Source organism: Glycine max, chromosome 4 (genome assembly GCF_000004515.6).
Source record: "Glycine max cultivar Williams 82 chromosome 4, Glycine_max_v4.0, whole genome shotgun sequence".
NCBI classification, from domain to species: Eukaryota; Viridiplantae; Streptophyta; class Magnoliopsida; order Fabales; family Fabaceae; genus Glycine; species Glycine max.
In genome coordinates, this window is record NC_016091.4 from 2,796,312 (window position 1) to 2,811,087 (window position 14,776).

The following is a 14,776-nucleotide window of genomic DNA, read 5'->3' on the forward strand; positions in this document are numbered from 1 at the left end:
CATCCATCTCAAAGCTGAAAGTATTGCATAGGCCTCACCCTCCTGAACCTCCATAAATGAATCAACCCAACCAGTAAAGATCTGTCTAAAGTTGCCTTGATAATCCCTCAAACAACAACCAAACCTCGTTTGCCCTCTGTCATGGAAAAAGCAGCATCAATGTTACATTTGACAATCCCCTACGCTGGTTTACTCCATAGAGAAACAGTTGGATTAGTTGGGATCTGTACCTAAAACCTTGGACGTGTATTTTGGGCTGAAATCCAGTCTTGAAGTACTGAATTGGCTCGAGCTAAAGCTTCTGGTGCTTCTTCAATTGCATCCAAGAGTTTAATATTCCTTCTTTTCCACATACTCCATAACATCATAGCTACCCTCCTTGCATTTAGGAATTAACATTAGTGGCAACTTTAAAGACCAAGTCCGAGAAGGATTCTGCCACATCTAAGAATGGTTCAATCAAATTCCATAATCCAGCTTGTTCCCATATCAGCATACTACCAGTACATGTGAAAAAATAATAGAAAGAGTTTTCCAAATTTTGTTCACAAAATAAACAAATAGCAAGGCAGTGAATACCTCGAGTTTGAAGTTGAATTCTTGTCGGCAAAAAATTCCGGCAAGCCTTCCAACTGAGAAGTAATACAATTAGAACTTAATTGGGACAAAAAAATTGTACAAATTATTTCATACTGCGCGCTATTCAATGTGTTTAACACATCATTAAAAATATTAAAATTTGCAAATATTAATTATAATGGTTAATTATTTTGTAATGATTTTTCAATTTGTGATTGAATGCAACGTAATAAAAGAAAATTTATATAAATCAATTTTTTTACCGTTTCAAAATTAATTCCTTCAAAAATTTTGGATTATGGTAGTTTTGTAATTCAAATGGTTCCAAATTTGGTTTTCATTTACTTGGTTTAACAATCTATATTAAATCAAAAAGGAAGGACGATGATGTGTCTAAAATTAAAACTTGTTTTGTATCGTATGAGTTTATTTTTTCTTTTTTTAGTTTTTTTTAAATTTTTTTCCCACTTTGTCTCTTATCCTAAACCTAAACTTGTGATTTCAGCTATCACCAAGAATGGTCTCTTCCACAGTTCATCTTCCACTTCGACCAAGTCATCTGGGAATGCTCCCTCTTTTGTTGATTTTCGACATAGTGTGTTGCACCCAAGCGATTTCCAACACCTACTATTTTACTTTTTTTTTTCATTTTTTCTCCTTTTCCCAAATTGTGTTCATCCCCCTCTCTGACAATCAACCCACAAACAAATGCATATGGGTATGTTGAAACCCAAATAAAAAAACGCAAGTGAGTATGTTGAAACCCATATCAAAAAATTGCATGTCGGTATGTTGAAGTTGAAATAAAAAAAAATCGAGATCTTGTTCCATTAACGACACACATTTTCTTAATACTCAAGCACCAACAATTTCAGATCTAAAAAAGAAAAGCAAATCTTGGATATAGAATTCTAACGGAGAATTTTCACCAAGGTGTCTATTGATGGTAGAGAAGATCTAGATGTGCAAATTTATGGATGTCTTTGATTTTTGTGGTCGGATTCAAATTTGTTATTTTTTTTGTTATGATCCTTGTTTTGTGTTGTGGGGTATGATTGTGTTGGTGAGGGAACACGGAATTGGTGTTTGGGAGCAACGAGAATGTGGTGGTTGAACAAGAAGGAGGGGCATCATAGACGACAACAGTGATAAAGAAGGAGATAAGAAAAAAGAGATGAAAGGTGAGGGTAAATTAATAAAGATGAATGAAGAAAGCAAAAAAAAAAAAACAATTTCATCCATCTAATTTAAAATTAATATATCCAACCGATCTGTGTAACTTTCACACAGTACGAAATGAGTTTTCCTTTCTTATGCTAGACACCATATCAAACAAGCCTAGTCTAATTTTACTTGGTTTTCTTTGGTCCACCCAGGTAAGTACAATGGCGAGTTTTCTTCACTACTTATGTTTTGCTCTAAGGAGTTGTTATTAGCTTCAATAAGAATTGCTATTGACCATTATCAACTTTTTAAACTCATGAAAAAGATCATTTTATCTCCTAGTTCAAGCTCACCACACGCTCCTTCCTCCCCTTCACCTTCCCCACACCTCAACAAATACACATTGAAAACATGATTCTGAATACAAAATATTAAATGGAATTGTTTTGTACTTTACATGTTGAATCATGCTTTTGTCTTGTTTTTCTAAACAAAAAAATATATAATGAAAATATGATATTGTATGCAAAATCTAAAAGGGAATCATAATTTTACACGCCAAATCATGTTTCCATTATAGTGCAAGGATACAAACAAAATATAAGAGGGAAACATGTTATAGCTTATAAAATTTGAAACGGAATCATGGTTCTATTTTTCAGATTTTGTTTGCACCCGTACACCACAAAGGAAATATAATTCTATGGAAATAACGATGATGTTGGGATCAATAAGAACTCCTTTTATTCTATTCTTACTTTCCTAGTCGTTATTACAAGAAGAAAAGGCCCATAAGATATCAATGCCCAATTAAGTTGTGTAGAATCATAAGATTTGGATCTCATACGCAAAATGGGTTTTGGTTTAAAAAGGAAAAATATGCAGGCCCAAGGTATCGATTCCTGCATGTCGTGTGACTGTTGTAACAATTTGTTAAAGAGAAATTGCATTTATTCATAAATTTAGTAGAAAAAACGTGCATATAAAGAAAAATTGTGCAAAATGAAAAGGTTAACACGGTAGACATAATAAAAAATAATATTGAAAAAAATATTATAAGAATAATATAATTTTATTTTTTATTTTTTGGGCTAAAACAAAAAATAAAGTTTATATTGAATGAAAATGAAAATTAACATAAAGAAGCTTTCTTAGTACAACATCCAATATTAGGAGTGAACTAGCAGAAAGCCAGAAACTAAGAGGGTAGCATAAGGTTATTACAATTTCCCAATAATACATAGATAACACTAATTAAGGCCAAAAGCGAAGCGAAGAACTAAGAAATATTGTTACATTTAGTTTAGAAAGGAAAGATTATAATAGTAATTTACAAGGCAGCAAATGCATCATCGACCCACTTCTTTCCCTGAGCAGATGCATCGGCTGTGCTGGTGGAGAATAGGAAGGCTCCCACTGCAGATCGCACCTTATTCATCCGCTTCCGATGACGAATTCGCCGCAGAACCATTTCCTTATCCAGTTTCTCTGAGTTCCGAATTGGTTTTATGCACAATTGGCTAGTCACAGACAATGAATCTTTCTTCTCCAACTCTTCTAATTGGTCTTCCTCCGAGATGCCAATTTCGACTTGTTCGCCGTTTGACACTGGACTTTGCGCTTTTACCGTCTTGGAATGGGAAGACATCTTTAATGATGAAGGAGTGTGAATACTAAAAACTGATTCAGAGTATTGTGCTGGGGGTGGAACCGAGGGTACTTGTATATGTAGCAATAGCAAATGTGGTTACAGGAATATCTCGTTTGGGACACCATTTGTTTATTTATTATTTTATTGTTAAGTAAAAAAATATATAGTTAAATTAAAAGGACGGTGGGATGCGACATTCGAGGTGTCCTTGGTTGACACCGACAACGATGGAGAATCAGGCATCAGTACAGTACCTGGGTGCTATGGTGGTTGTGGTTTTGGGCTTTCTTGGCCTTCGAACCTTGTTTTCCACTGTACCAAGTTTGTACGCTTCACCTTCACGCATCACTTCTACCTTTCATAAGAATCCGATTCCATGCAGTTTCTTATTTCTTATTAAAATTTGTGAATCTAATTACCCCGTTAGGTACCTACGTGTACACAACTTGATCTTATCTGTTTATGCATAATCTATATCTGTAATAATAAGGTAATACTATTTCTATAAATATATGATGCATTGAGTACATACGTGATATCACCTTTAAGAACTCTGATATATGGTGCGTTGAGTAAACATAAATAATACAGTCTTGAAATTATACATAGGAGATGCATATAATTCCAATCCTAAGTACTTTACGCGATATTTGGTAAAGAGAAATAAAAATAAATAAAATGTGAAATATAAAAATGAATGAAAAGAGAAGGAAAAAAAAGTAAAAAGTGAAATTATTTGATTGAGATTAAAGAAATGAAAATTTTGAATTAAAGTAGTAGATAAAGAATATAAAAAAGGTTAAGAAATAGAGATAGAGCAAATATCCCTTTTACCTCCACTAATTAGACAAGTTTCTTACTTGTAAGGTGACAATTTTTTTTTTATAATTATGCACACAATCAATTATGCTAACTTATTATGTTGTAAATCTAAGAATTAGAGTAATTCTATTCAATTTTTGAACAATTCAGTGAATATACAACTAATTATGCAAACAAGATAAATCAATTATGTAGTTAACTCTGATAATAAAATGTTTCAATCCAATACCATACCTAATCGACTATGCTATAAGCATAACTAATTACAGTGACAATTCTAGACCAATTCTATCTAATTCAAAAGTTTCAATAACTTACATAATCAATGATGTAAATATGATAACTAATTGTATAGAGCTCAAAATGTTTATCGAACAATTATAGAAGGATGTCACTTTTTTTGGACCAATGCAATGGACTCTCTTTCATCTCATTTTGGGTGTGAAAGTTGCACCCCACTTTCACACCATGGGACCCATAATTTTTAAAAAAATTACATCACATATTCATCCCAAAGAAACAATCATCTTACAACTTTCACTCTTAAAACACTTCAATTCAATTACATTTAAAATTCATTCCCTTAAACCAAACCTACCTTTAATGTCAAAGGTTTTATTCATTAATTTAGCAATTAAAAACTCCCAAGCTTCAAAATATACACATTCACAAAAGTGATTTTGTGACACCTTTGAGTGGAGTAAGTTTAATGTTTATTGTCCATACATGATAGGTCACCCTAATACTCTGCCTTATCTTAAATCATTTCAATTTCATCATCATAAATATAAGTAGAGAGACGTGGTGTAAGAATGACTTGGAGTGGAGAGGCTTTGATGTTGGTTAGCCCAATTTGTTCAAGCATATCGGTGGGTTTTCCATCATGGCTTACAATATCAAACCCATGCAATAGAGTAGCTGGTGTTAGTTGCATAATTTGAAGACCGAATGAGAGTCCTGGACACATTCTTCTACCTGCACCAAATTGAATCAACTCAAAATGTTGACCTTTAATGTCTATGTCCTTGTGGGTTGTCAGGAATCTCTCCGGACAAAACTCTAAAGGATTGGAATATAATAATGGATCTCGTTGGAGTTTTGAAAAATGTTAGTCAAGAGACGAGTGCCACTTGGCACATGATATCCACCCAAAGTGCAGTCTTGCATGGACTCGTGTGGCATACTAAGTGGCCCAACTTGGTACAAGCGCAATGTTTGCTTGATGACAGATTGGAGATACTCTAGCTTCTTCAAATCTGATACCTCTACCATCTTTTCAGTTCCAATATGTGTGTCTAATTCACAGACAGTCTTATCTAAGATTCCACGATTGTTGATGACAGATTGTGTTCGTTTTTCATAAAGTTTAATATTAAAATTTTATTTATTTAAAATATAAAATTGAAATTTTATATATGGAGAAAATTGAATGGTTCTATCCAAACAAATAATTTAAAATTAAAAAAATTTGAATTAATTTATCCAAACAAAACATTTGAAAAATGAAAAACATAAAATCAAAACAATTCAAATTTTAAATATTTCAAAATTCCTAAAATTTAAAAATTTCTAATCCAAACACAAGATAAATGTAATTAGATTTACCTATCAAGTATACCCCTTCATAGAAGTATATTATATAAGTATATATTGTTACTATCCATCCATTTAGTATACCACACAATTTTTTCTTACTTGAGAGAATCTCTTTCCCACCTAGAGAGATAAAGAGAGCCTATAAATGTAGGTATTATAAATAATATGATAAGATAGAAAAAAAAATATAAATGAAATTATTATGAGTGTTAACGAAGTGTTTAAAAAGAGAATATTAAATCATATATTATCATTGATTTATAGAATTGGTAACAAGATTTTCTTACCAATCTTCAAATGAATTATATTCGTTAGCCTCATTATTATATACTCCGATCCGTAATGTATGTAATTAATTTAATTGGCTTTTATATGTGATATATTTCTGAGTTTTAAAAGAAATGTTACTAGAAAGCAAAATGTATATATGCATAATGTCAATGTTGGTTATATAGGCCATCGACAAGTACACTAATTGAAAAACAAAGAAAGTAAATTGTTGTTTGAGGAATGAGATTCAACTATGTTTTGTCACACAACTTGATCTTTACAATCAATTAAAACAGTTTTCACAACAGATTCATTAACGACGTAGCAACTTGACTGAAGCTCAATATTACTCTCAATGCTAACAATCCCGTGCTATCCATGGGTTCATAACTAGTTCAAAACACGCACTAATTCGTTCATGCTGGGAAGGTAAAAGCACATAAGCCTTGCTCGTTACTTAAGTAGGGTAGACATTGGTTAATGCAGTGGATTTTTCTAAACTTCATCCACAAAGAGTAGCTGATGTGATAAAGTGGGTTTGATTAAAACTTCAAGAGAAGTAGTTTTCATGTTTGATTAAAGCCAAGTGTGTCATTTGAAGGCCAAAGGATATGCCAGGGCATGACCTTCTTCCACCACCAAAGGAAAGGAGCTCAAAATCTTGACCCTTCACATCCATATCCTTGTGGGTGCTCAAGAACCTCTCTGGCTGAAATTCTAAAGGATTTGACCATATACGAGGATCCCTGTGCAGTTCACAAATGTTCAAAATAAATCGTGTACCTGCTTGGATATTGTAGCCACCTAATGTACAATTCTTTTGTGAATTCACGCGGACCTGAGACTGGCCTAGTTGGATACAATCGCAACGTCTCTTTAACCACTGCTTGAAGGTAAACTAATTTATTAATGTCTAATTCATTCACTAATCTTTCCCTGCCCACGTGCTCATCAAGTTCATCTTGTACTTTCTTCAAAGCATCACCATTATTTAGCAATAAAGAGAGTGCCCATGTCATGGTAACTGTAGTAGTATCAATTGCTCCAGCAATTAGTGTCTGCAAAATGCAACAATATTATTAACAGTTTCAATTTTTGAGTAGCCCCTTCTTGGAAAGTAAGAATTGTCCTCTATCATATCAATAGGTAAATAGAAGGTGAATAAAACTAGCTAAGCTTATCCCAAAAATATATAATAAAGCTAACGGTCAGGGGAGGGTATAAGTATAACATATATATTAATTTCAATAATAAATCAAAGAGGGAATGGAGATGGGAATGAATGTATTGTGCTGCGTACCGTGCAGGTTCCTTTTATGACAGTGTCAACATCATAACCGGCAAGTTCGACGCCATTGAGGACAGACAACAAGACATCAATGAAGTCTTGCTCTGTTTCAGTGTCCCCTGAATCTCGTTTGTGGCGATGTTGTTCTAACCATTCAGAAACAATGCTATCCATTTCTATAGCAGTTTTTTTCATTTCCTTCACTTCACCTCCCAAATCAAGCCATCCAAGAGCAGAAATCGCGTCCCCAACCACAAACAACCCCATGAAACGGAAGAACCCTACGAATTCTCCTTACTTGTTGCAGATCATCGTCACTTCCGGTGGAGTATCGCTTCCCAGCAATCATCCTCAGAATGACGTTCACGTTCACGTCTCTGAACCAATGCCTAAACCCTATACATAACATATATGTGGGTGATCAAACCAAATACATGAAATTAAGCACAAAAAGATACAATCAAACTGGAAATAACATTACATAGATGTTAAAAGTCATTACATCAAGGAAGTTTGGTGAAAAACTTCCAATAGTGGGATGGTTTAGCCTCTAAGGCTTATCTATACAAAAAGGAATGAAAGTGTATGGAAAGGAAGATGGATGTGGAGGTAGGTAATGGCTCCCAAGGGGTACTTTTCTCTCTTTTTGTGAGCTCTAGGTCTTCTTCTCTTAAAAATATGAACCGCTCATTTTTTTTTGTTTTTCACTTAAACGCCATCTCACGTTAAGTGGAATCTTTCCACTAAGCGACTCCAGGGCGCTAAGTGAGCCCTGAAAGTTATAATTGTTCATTTGACTTATGAATTTGTTGAATTGGGATTTGATTTAATGATTTTGTTGCTCATGATGATGTTCATTTGACTTATAGGTTTATATGACAGTTAAATTTGAATTTTTTGTCACCTATTTTTTTTTATCAAAATTGTATCACACTTGAAGAATAGGAAGAAGACATTTTTGAAAAAAAAAGACTCATTAAATGTCACATGTAACACATATAATTTGTTTCTGGCAAATGTTTGAACATTATTTAGAGAGATTTATGTAGATTTTAAAAATTGAGAAAAAATGTATGTAATTTTCTTAAACATTAAAAAACATTTTTATAAGTTTTAAAGAATGATAAGAAATGTGTGTTTAAACACTAATGTAATTTACTATTATGGAAATGGTAATATTGGTTAGTAGCATACTATATTTTGTTATAGGGCATCAACTGGGTACATTTAACAACATACTACACTATATATTTTGAACATAATTATTTTTGGTTAAAATATATTTTTTGTCTTCATAAATATAGATATTTATTTGAAATTAATCTCCGTAAAATTTTTAGTACATTTTTTGTCCTCACAAAATTAAAATGTATAATTTTTTGGCCTAGACGTAAATTTAGGTAATTTTGAAAATATATCATTTTTTTGCCCAGACCTAGGTTTAGGTAATTTCAAACCTATGATGATGACTTTTTACATTAGTTATGCATATAAATAATATAAATGAAATATTTTTTTATGATAATTATGCATATAGATGTAAAATGTGATAGGTTCAAGTAAATTTAAACCTACAATGATGACTTTTGATATCATTTATTTATATAATCAATGTAAAATGTAACTTTTTTATATCAGTTCTTCGTATAATCGATGTAAAAAAAATAATTCACATAACAACGAAAAATGTATTAGAAATTTTATAGGAATAAATTTGAAATATTTTCATATTTATAAGATAAAAAAACATATTTTACTCTATTTTTTTAAGGATAGCGTGAGAGGAAAAAACTAGAAAAAACAAAGCAAGGAAATTTTTAAGGAAATAGAATTCCTAATATTTGAAACTAACTAAAAGAGTTAACACAACAAATTCAATAACGTTTTGCACAACTTAACTGAATATTACTCCGAAATCCTATGATGATCCATGCTACTACCACGGGTTGATAAGTAGTTCAAAACACGCACTAATTCATTCTTGATGGGAGAGGTGAAAGTACACAGGTCTTGCTTGTTATAATAAATAGGGTACACACTGGTTAGTGTGATGGATTTTGCTAAGCTTCATCGACAAAGAGTAGCTGATGTGATAAAACGGGTCTGACTAAAACCTCAAGCGGGGTAGTTTTCATATTTGTGAGTCCAAATGTGGCGCTCATATCAACTTGAGCATTGGATGGAGTTGTGATTTCAAATGCCTGCAAAAAAGAAGCTAATGCCAAGTGTGACATTTGAAGGCCAAATGATATGCCAGGGCACGATCTTCTTCCACCACCAAAGGGAAGGAGCTCAAAATGCTGACCCTTCACATCAACATTCTTATGGGTGTTCAAGAACCTTTCTGGCTGAAACTCTAATGGATTTGACCATACACGAGGATCTCTATGCAATTTCCAAATATTCAACATAAATCGAGTACCTGCTTCTATTTTGTAACCACCTAAAGTACAGTTTTCTGTAAATTCACGCGGACCCGAGAATGGCCCAGCTGGATACAATCGCAGTGTCTCTTTAACCACAGCTTGAAGGTAAACTAATTTGTTAATGTCAGATTCATTCACTAATCTTTCTTTGCCCACGTGCTCATCCAATTCATCTTTTACTTTCTTCAAAGCATGGTGATTATTCAGCAACAATGACAGTGCCCATGTCATGGTAACTGCAGTAGTATCAGTTGCTCCGGCAATCAGCATCTGCAATAAGCAACAAGCAACTATGCTATCAACAGTTTCAATTTTTTAGTAGTATACATTTCTGTTAAGGACTGTGTTCTCTATCTTAACAATATTTAGATGCCTAAGCTTATACTGAAAATATATAATAAAGCTAAAGAGGAGAATTGAAATGAGAGTTAAATATATAGTGCTGCGTACCGTGCATGTGGCTTTAATGACAGTGTCAAAATCATAACCGGCAAGGTCGACGCCTTTAAGGACGAAGAGCAAGACATCAATGAAGTCTTGTTCTGTTTTGGTGTCACCTGAATCTGTTATCTGCTGCTTATGTTCTTCTAGCCATTCAGAAACGATGTTATCCATTTCTATAGCCGTCTTTTTCATCTCCTTCACTTCCCCTCCCAAATCAAGCCACCCAAGAAAGGGAATTGCGTCCCCAACCACAAACAACCCTGTCAACCGAAAGAACTCTCTGAAAACCCTCCGAATTCTCCTTACTTGTTGCAGATCATCTTCACTTTTAGCGGAGTATCGCTTCCCCGAAATCATCCTGAGAATGACGTTCAGATTCACGTCTCCAAACCACTGCTTCATCTCCACCAACAAATCATCTGACACGCCTCTTTTGTCCACCCATGTTCTGTATAATTCTTTCAACGAGATCTGCATCTCGGAGTCTCTGATACGTTGAAGAAGTTCAAAGCGGGCAGTGGAAAGCAACTCTGAAGCAGCTATCTTGCGCATCACACGCCAGAAGTCTCCGTAAGGGGTGAACCCAAAATTAGCATAGTTGTATCCCAAGATTTTTGCAGCGGTGAATTTTGGACGAGAAGAGATAACGACGTCAAGAGTGGTGAAACACTCTTTTGCTAACTCCCAAGAGCTCACCACAACAGCATGATGCACACCAATTCTCATGCTGAATATTGGGCCATACTTGTCTGCCAAGGATCCTAAGGTTATGTAAGGTGGCTGAGTGGAACCACCTAAGAGGTGAAGATGACCGATCAAAGGCCAGCCACCGCCTGCTGCCGGTGGCTTGCGGGCAGAACCTGCTGTAGCCCTTTTGATGAAGTAAGAAACTAAGATTATGCCAATAATTGCGGCAACTGATGCCTCCAGGTACTGAATCGTGAGACCCATGACAGTTTGAGAAATTCTATTTAGAAAAAATGGTAGATATGCAGCCCGGTATTGACTTGCAGGTACATAGAATGGAAAAAAAAATAAAATAAGAGTCAAACATGTGTGTAAGAAAAGTCTGAAAAAATAGTGAAATCAAAGTGTTGTACTGGTGGCTAGATACTTATATATTGAGATGCGTAACTTTTCACAAATAAAGAAAATTAATATCATAAAAGAGAGAATTGAGAGAAAAAAAAAATGTGATAAGGAGAGAAAGAAAGAAAAAAAATGTGATAAGGAGAGAAAGAAAGAAAAAAAAATGTTATTAAAAAGTTAAATTTTATTGTATGATTATAATATTTATGATAACTTATTTATAAGTTAAAATGCATTATTATATGTTAACATTCTATTTTTGGTAGCGGCATAAGTATATTCTCCGAGAGATAATCTTATTTAACATCACTGTATATTTTAAATTTACACTCAATTTATCACTTATTATAAGTTGAAATAATTTCATATTATTTGATGATATAATAGGTTAACATGCATGTCATGTTATCAGAAAATCATCATAGTTTTTTAAATTAAATAAAATTTAAAACGTCAGAAGTTAAAAGTAATTTCACTTTATTAATATTATTAAGTAAAAGTAAGAAAATATAATTTTTATCATTTATGTCTTATACAACATATATAAAGTTATATTTATATCTAATTATTTTGATCTTTCACTCTAGTAAAGAAAAATTTGTAACCATTAAATTAAGTATATTGACAAACTCTTAACCATTGTTTTAGGAGACGTCACTGCTATAAATAAAAGTAATGTATTAGAATTTATATCGAATCAAATCAAGCCAAAATTCAAGAAATAATTATTTGTATAAGAAACTTCTTACTCCAAATTTTTTTAATCTCTCTCATTCTCGGATATTTTCTTATGGGATTCGAGGAGTAACAGAGAACGAGAAAATGTTGAGTAATCATATAGTGGCTAGTTAACAATTATAAATTAGAGTCATGAAGTTAAAAGAAACTTTTACAGGTGACTCGTCACTTGTTACTATATGATTATTGTTACCATTGAGTAATTATATTTTTTAAAGAAAATTTTGTCCATTAAATCATATGTTATGGTCCATATCTTAACATACAATTATAATTTTCATGTACGTTGAAATTAAAATTAAAGACATTTTCTTTTCCAGATATAACCATGTCATATAACACTGTCTTTTCATTGTAATTAACGGCATCGTGGCCTTACATCAAACAACTGGAATTTATCAATTCCACTCTCAATAGAAGATGCAGCTACATACTATATGTTTTAGCAGGCATATAATTTGGCTGGAAGGCGTGGAGTAAGAAGAACCTCCAAAGGAGTTGCCTTAGGAATTGTCAAACCAGGGCTCTCAGTCATGTCAACTGGTTGATCTGATGGGGTAGCGAATTCAAATGCATGAAGCAGACGAGCCAGTGTCAAGTGAAGAACTTGGAGTGCAAAGGACATGCCAGGACATGACCTTCTACCAGAGCCAAAGGGAATGAGTTCAAAGTTTTGGCCTCTCACATCAACAGCATCACTTGTGAGAAATCTCTCGGGTCTAAAAGCAGAAGGCTCCTGCCACACCCTTGGATCCCTATGAATCTTCCACAGGTTAACCACCAAGCGGGTCCCAGCAGGGACATGGTAGCCAGCAACATTGCAATCTTCTTGGGCCTCTCTTGGTCCTAGGAGGGGACCAGCTGGGTATAGCCGCAAGGTTTCCTTGATAATTGCTTGAACATATGCAAGGTTTCTAATATCTGACTCCTCAACTTGCCGTTCCATGCCAACATTCAGGTCCAATTCTTCTTGCGCCTTTTTTAATGCTTGGCGATTGTTGAGCAGTAATGAGATGGCCCAAGTAACCGTGCCAGCTGTGGTATCACTTCCACCAAGTATAAGAGCCTGCCCAAGTTCAACAAAAAACATGAATAGTATAATAATCAAAATACAGTGGAAAAGTACTGTTACAATGAGTTAGTCCCATTTTGGTTTAGTTTCTAGCTTACAAAGCTTTTCAATTGTAAAACCCCTTTTGTTAGAACTTTATGAATTTATAGGTATTTACCAAGAGTTGAGCTAGGTGGCAGAATAACTTGACAATTTTTTGGTGATTTTCACAAAAAGTTAAGCTTTATAAATCTGATAGACATGGCTCAAGTAAAATAAGGCAACATAAAGCTAATAAATTAGGACATACCAGGCATGTGGATTTGATGCTGGTATCCGAATCATATTGGAAATTTGATAGGTGACCACCCTTCTGAAGCGACAGCATGATATCAATGAAATCCTGTTCACCCTCTGCCTTAATTTCACCATCAACTCTTTGCTCACGGTGCTCCTTTAGCCACCCTTCAAGTATGGCATCCAACTCCTTGGCAGTCTTCTTCATTGCCCTCTCATGCCCCTGCACATCGAACCAACGCAAAAACGGAAGAGCGTCCGAAACCACAAAAATCCCAATCAGATGAAAAAACTGATTAATAGCCTTCTGGCACCTCCTCGCTTCATCATCATTATCACAGCTAGCCGAGGCACCAAAGTAGCGTTTCCCCGCCACCATTCTAACCACCATGTTCAGAGTCAAATCCTCCAACCAGCGGTTCAGTTCAACCAGCACAGGCCGAGACCTATTTTGGACCCAAGAGTTGTACAAATCCCTCATCACCATGTTGAGTTCGGACACCATCACATGTTTGAGCATTTCGAGCCTGCGGTTGGAGAGAAGTTCAAGAGTTGCAATCTTTCTCATCTCGCGCCAGAAGGGACTATAAGGAGCAAAACCAAACACAGCGTAGTTGTAGCCCATGTGCTTTGCGGCAACCGTAGTGGGGCGTGAGGCAAGTGCCTTGTCATTGGATGTGAAACATTCTTTTGCCACTTCCCAGCTACTCACCACAAATGCGCGGCGAGTGCCGAGCCAGATGTTGAATGCTGGTCCATATTGGTCAGCCATTGTTCCAAGTGTTCGGTAGAGAAGTTGATCATCGCCACCCAGAAGGTGGAGGTGACCAATTAGTGGCCATGCACCAGCTGGGATAGGAGCCTCTTTACTCTTGTTCTTGCTACCTCCTCTATTTCTCTTAGTGTGCCAGAGAAACACTAACAAGGACACCAATATGGCTATGATAGTTAATTGCAAAGAGGAATCCATGGTTCAGAGCAGATTGCACAGAACGGAGATGGCGCTCGATCAATTTATAATACAAAAATCGTACTGAATTTACTAGCATGAAGCATGCCGTGTCTTTAACAATGGTTTCAGGTCAGCCTTCACCTTACACTCGCTCCAAATTTTTTGTCCCTGATATCTTAGTATTTCAAAGTTCAAACTACTAAAGTTGCAAACAACATTATTCATGCCACTTCCTCATATCTAATTATTTTTTATATACTTTTTACGCTAACATCTGCCACTACCTCATATGTAATTATTTTATTTCTTCCCCTTACATTTATTGATGGTTCAAGTGATGGCAGAGGTTTAATGGTGTTGTATACAGGGGAATCAATGATAGTGTATGGCAGAGAAAACAAATATGCAT

General features: G+C 34.7%; 2 protein-coding genes and 2 pseudogenes across 2 annotated transcripts; all 4 read right to left on the reverse strand.

The window, feature by feature from the left end:
* Positions 1 to 4,973: 4,973 nt before the first annotated feature.
* LOC112997629 (cytochrome P450 82A4-like) lies at positions 4,974 to 5,488 on the reverse strand (annotated as a pseudogene).
* An 820-nt stretch (positions 5,489 to 6,308) lies between these two features.
* On the reverse strand, positions 6,309 to 8,245 carry LOC100803826 (cytochrome P450 CYP82D47-like; annotated as a pseudogene).
* Positions 8,246 to 9,320: 1,075 nt separating this feature from the next.
* LOC100810391 (cytochrome P450 CYP82D47) lies at positions 9,321 to 11,322 on the reverse strand. The gene is made up of 2 exons (XM_003523838.5): positions 10,247 to 11,322; positions 9,321 to 10,066 (listed from the first exon to the last, which is right to left on the reverse strand). Exons 1-2 carry the CDS (start codon positions 11,189 to 11,191, stop codon positions 9,431 to 9,433), a joined length of 1,581 nt encoding a protein of 526 aa, XP_003523886.1. The 5' UTR covers positions 11,192 to 11,322; the 3' UTR covers positions 9,321 to 9,430.
* Positions 11,323 to 12,275: 953 nt separating this feature from the next.
* LOC100811993 (xanthotoxin 5-hydroxylase CYP82C4) lies at positions 12,276 to 14,545 on the reverse strand. The gene is made up of 2 exons (XM_003523840.5): positions 13,429 to 14,545; positions 12,276 to 13,133 (listed from the first exon to the last, which is right to left on the reverse strand). Exons 1-2 carry the CDS (start codon positions 14,383 to 14,385, stop codon positions 12,510 to 12,512), a joined length of 1,581 nt encoding a protein of 526 aa, XP_003523888.1. The 5' UTR covers positions 14,386 to 14,545; the 3' UTR covers positions 12,276 to 12,509.
* Positions 14,546 to 14,776: the final 231 nt, after the last annotated feature.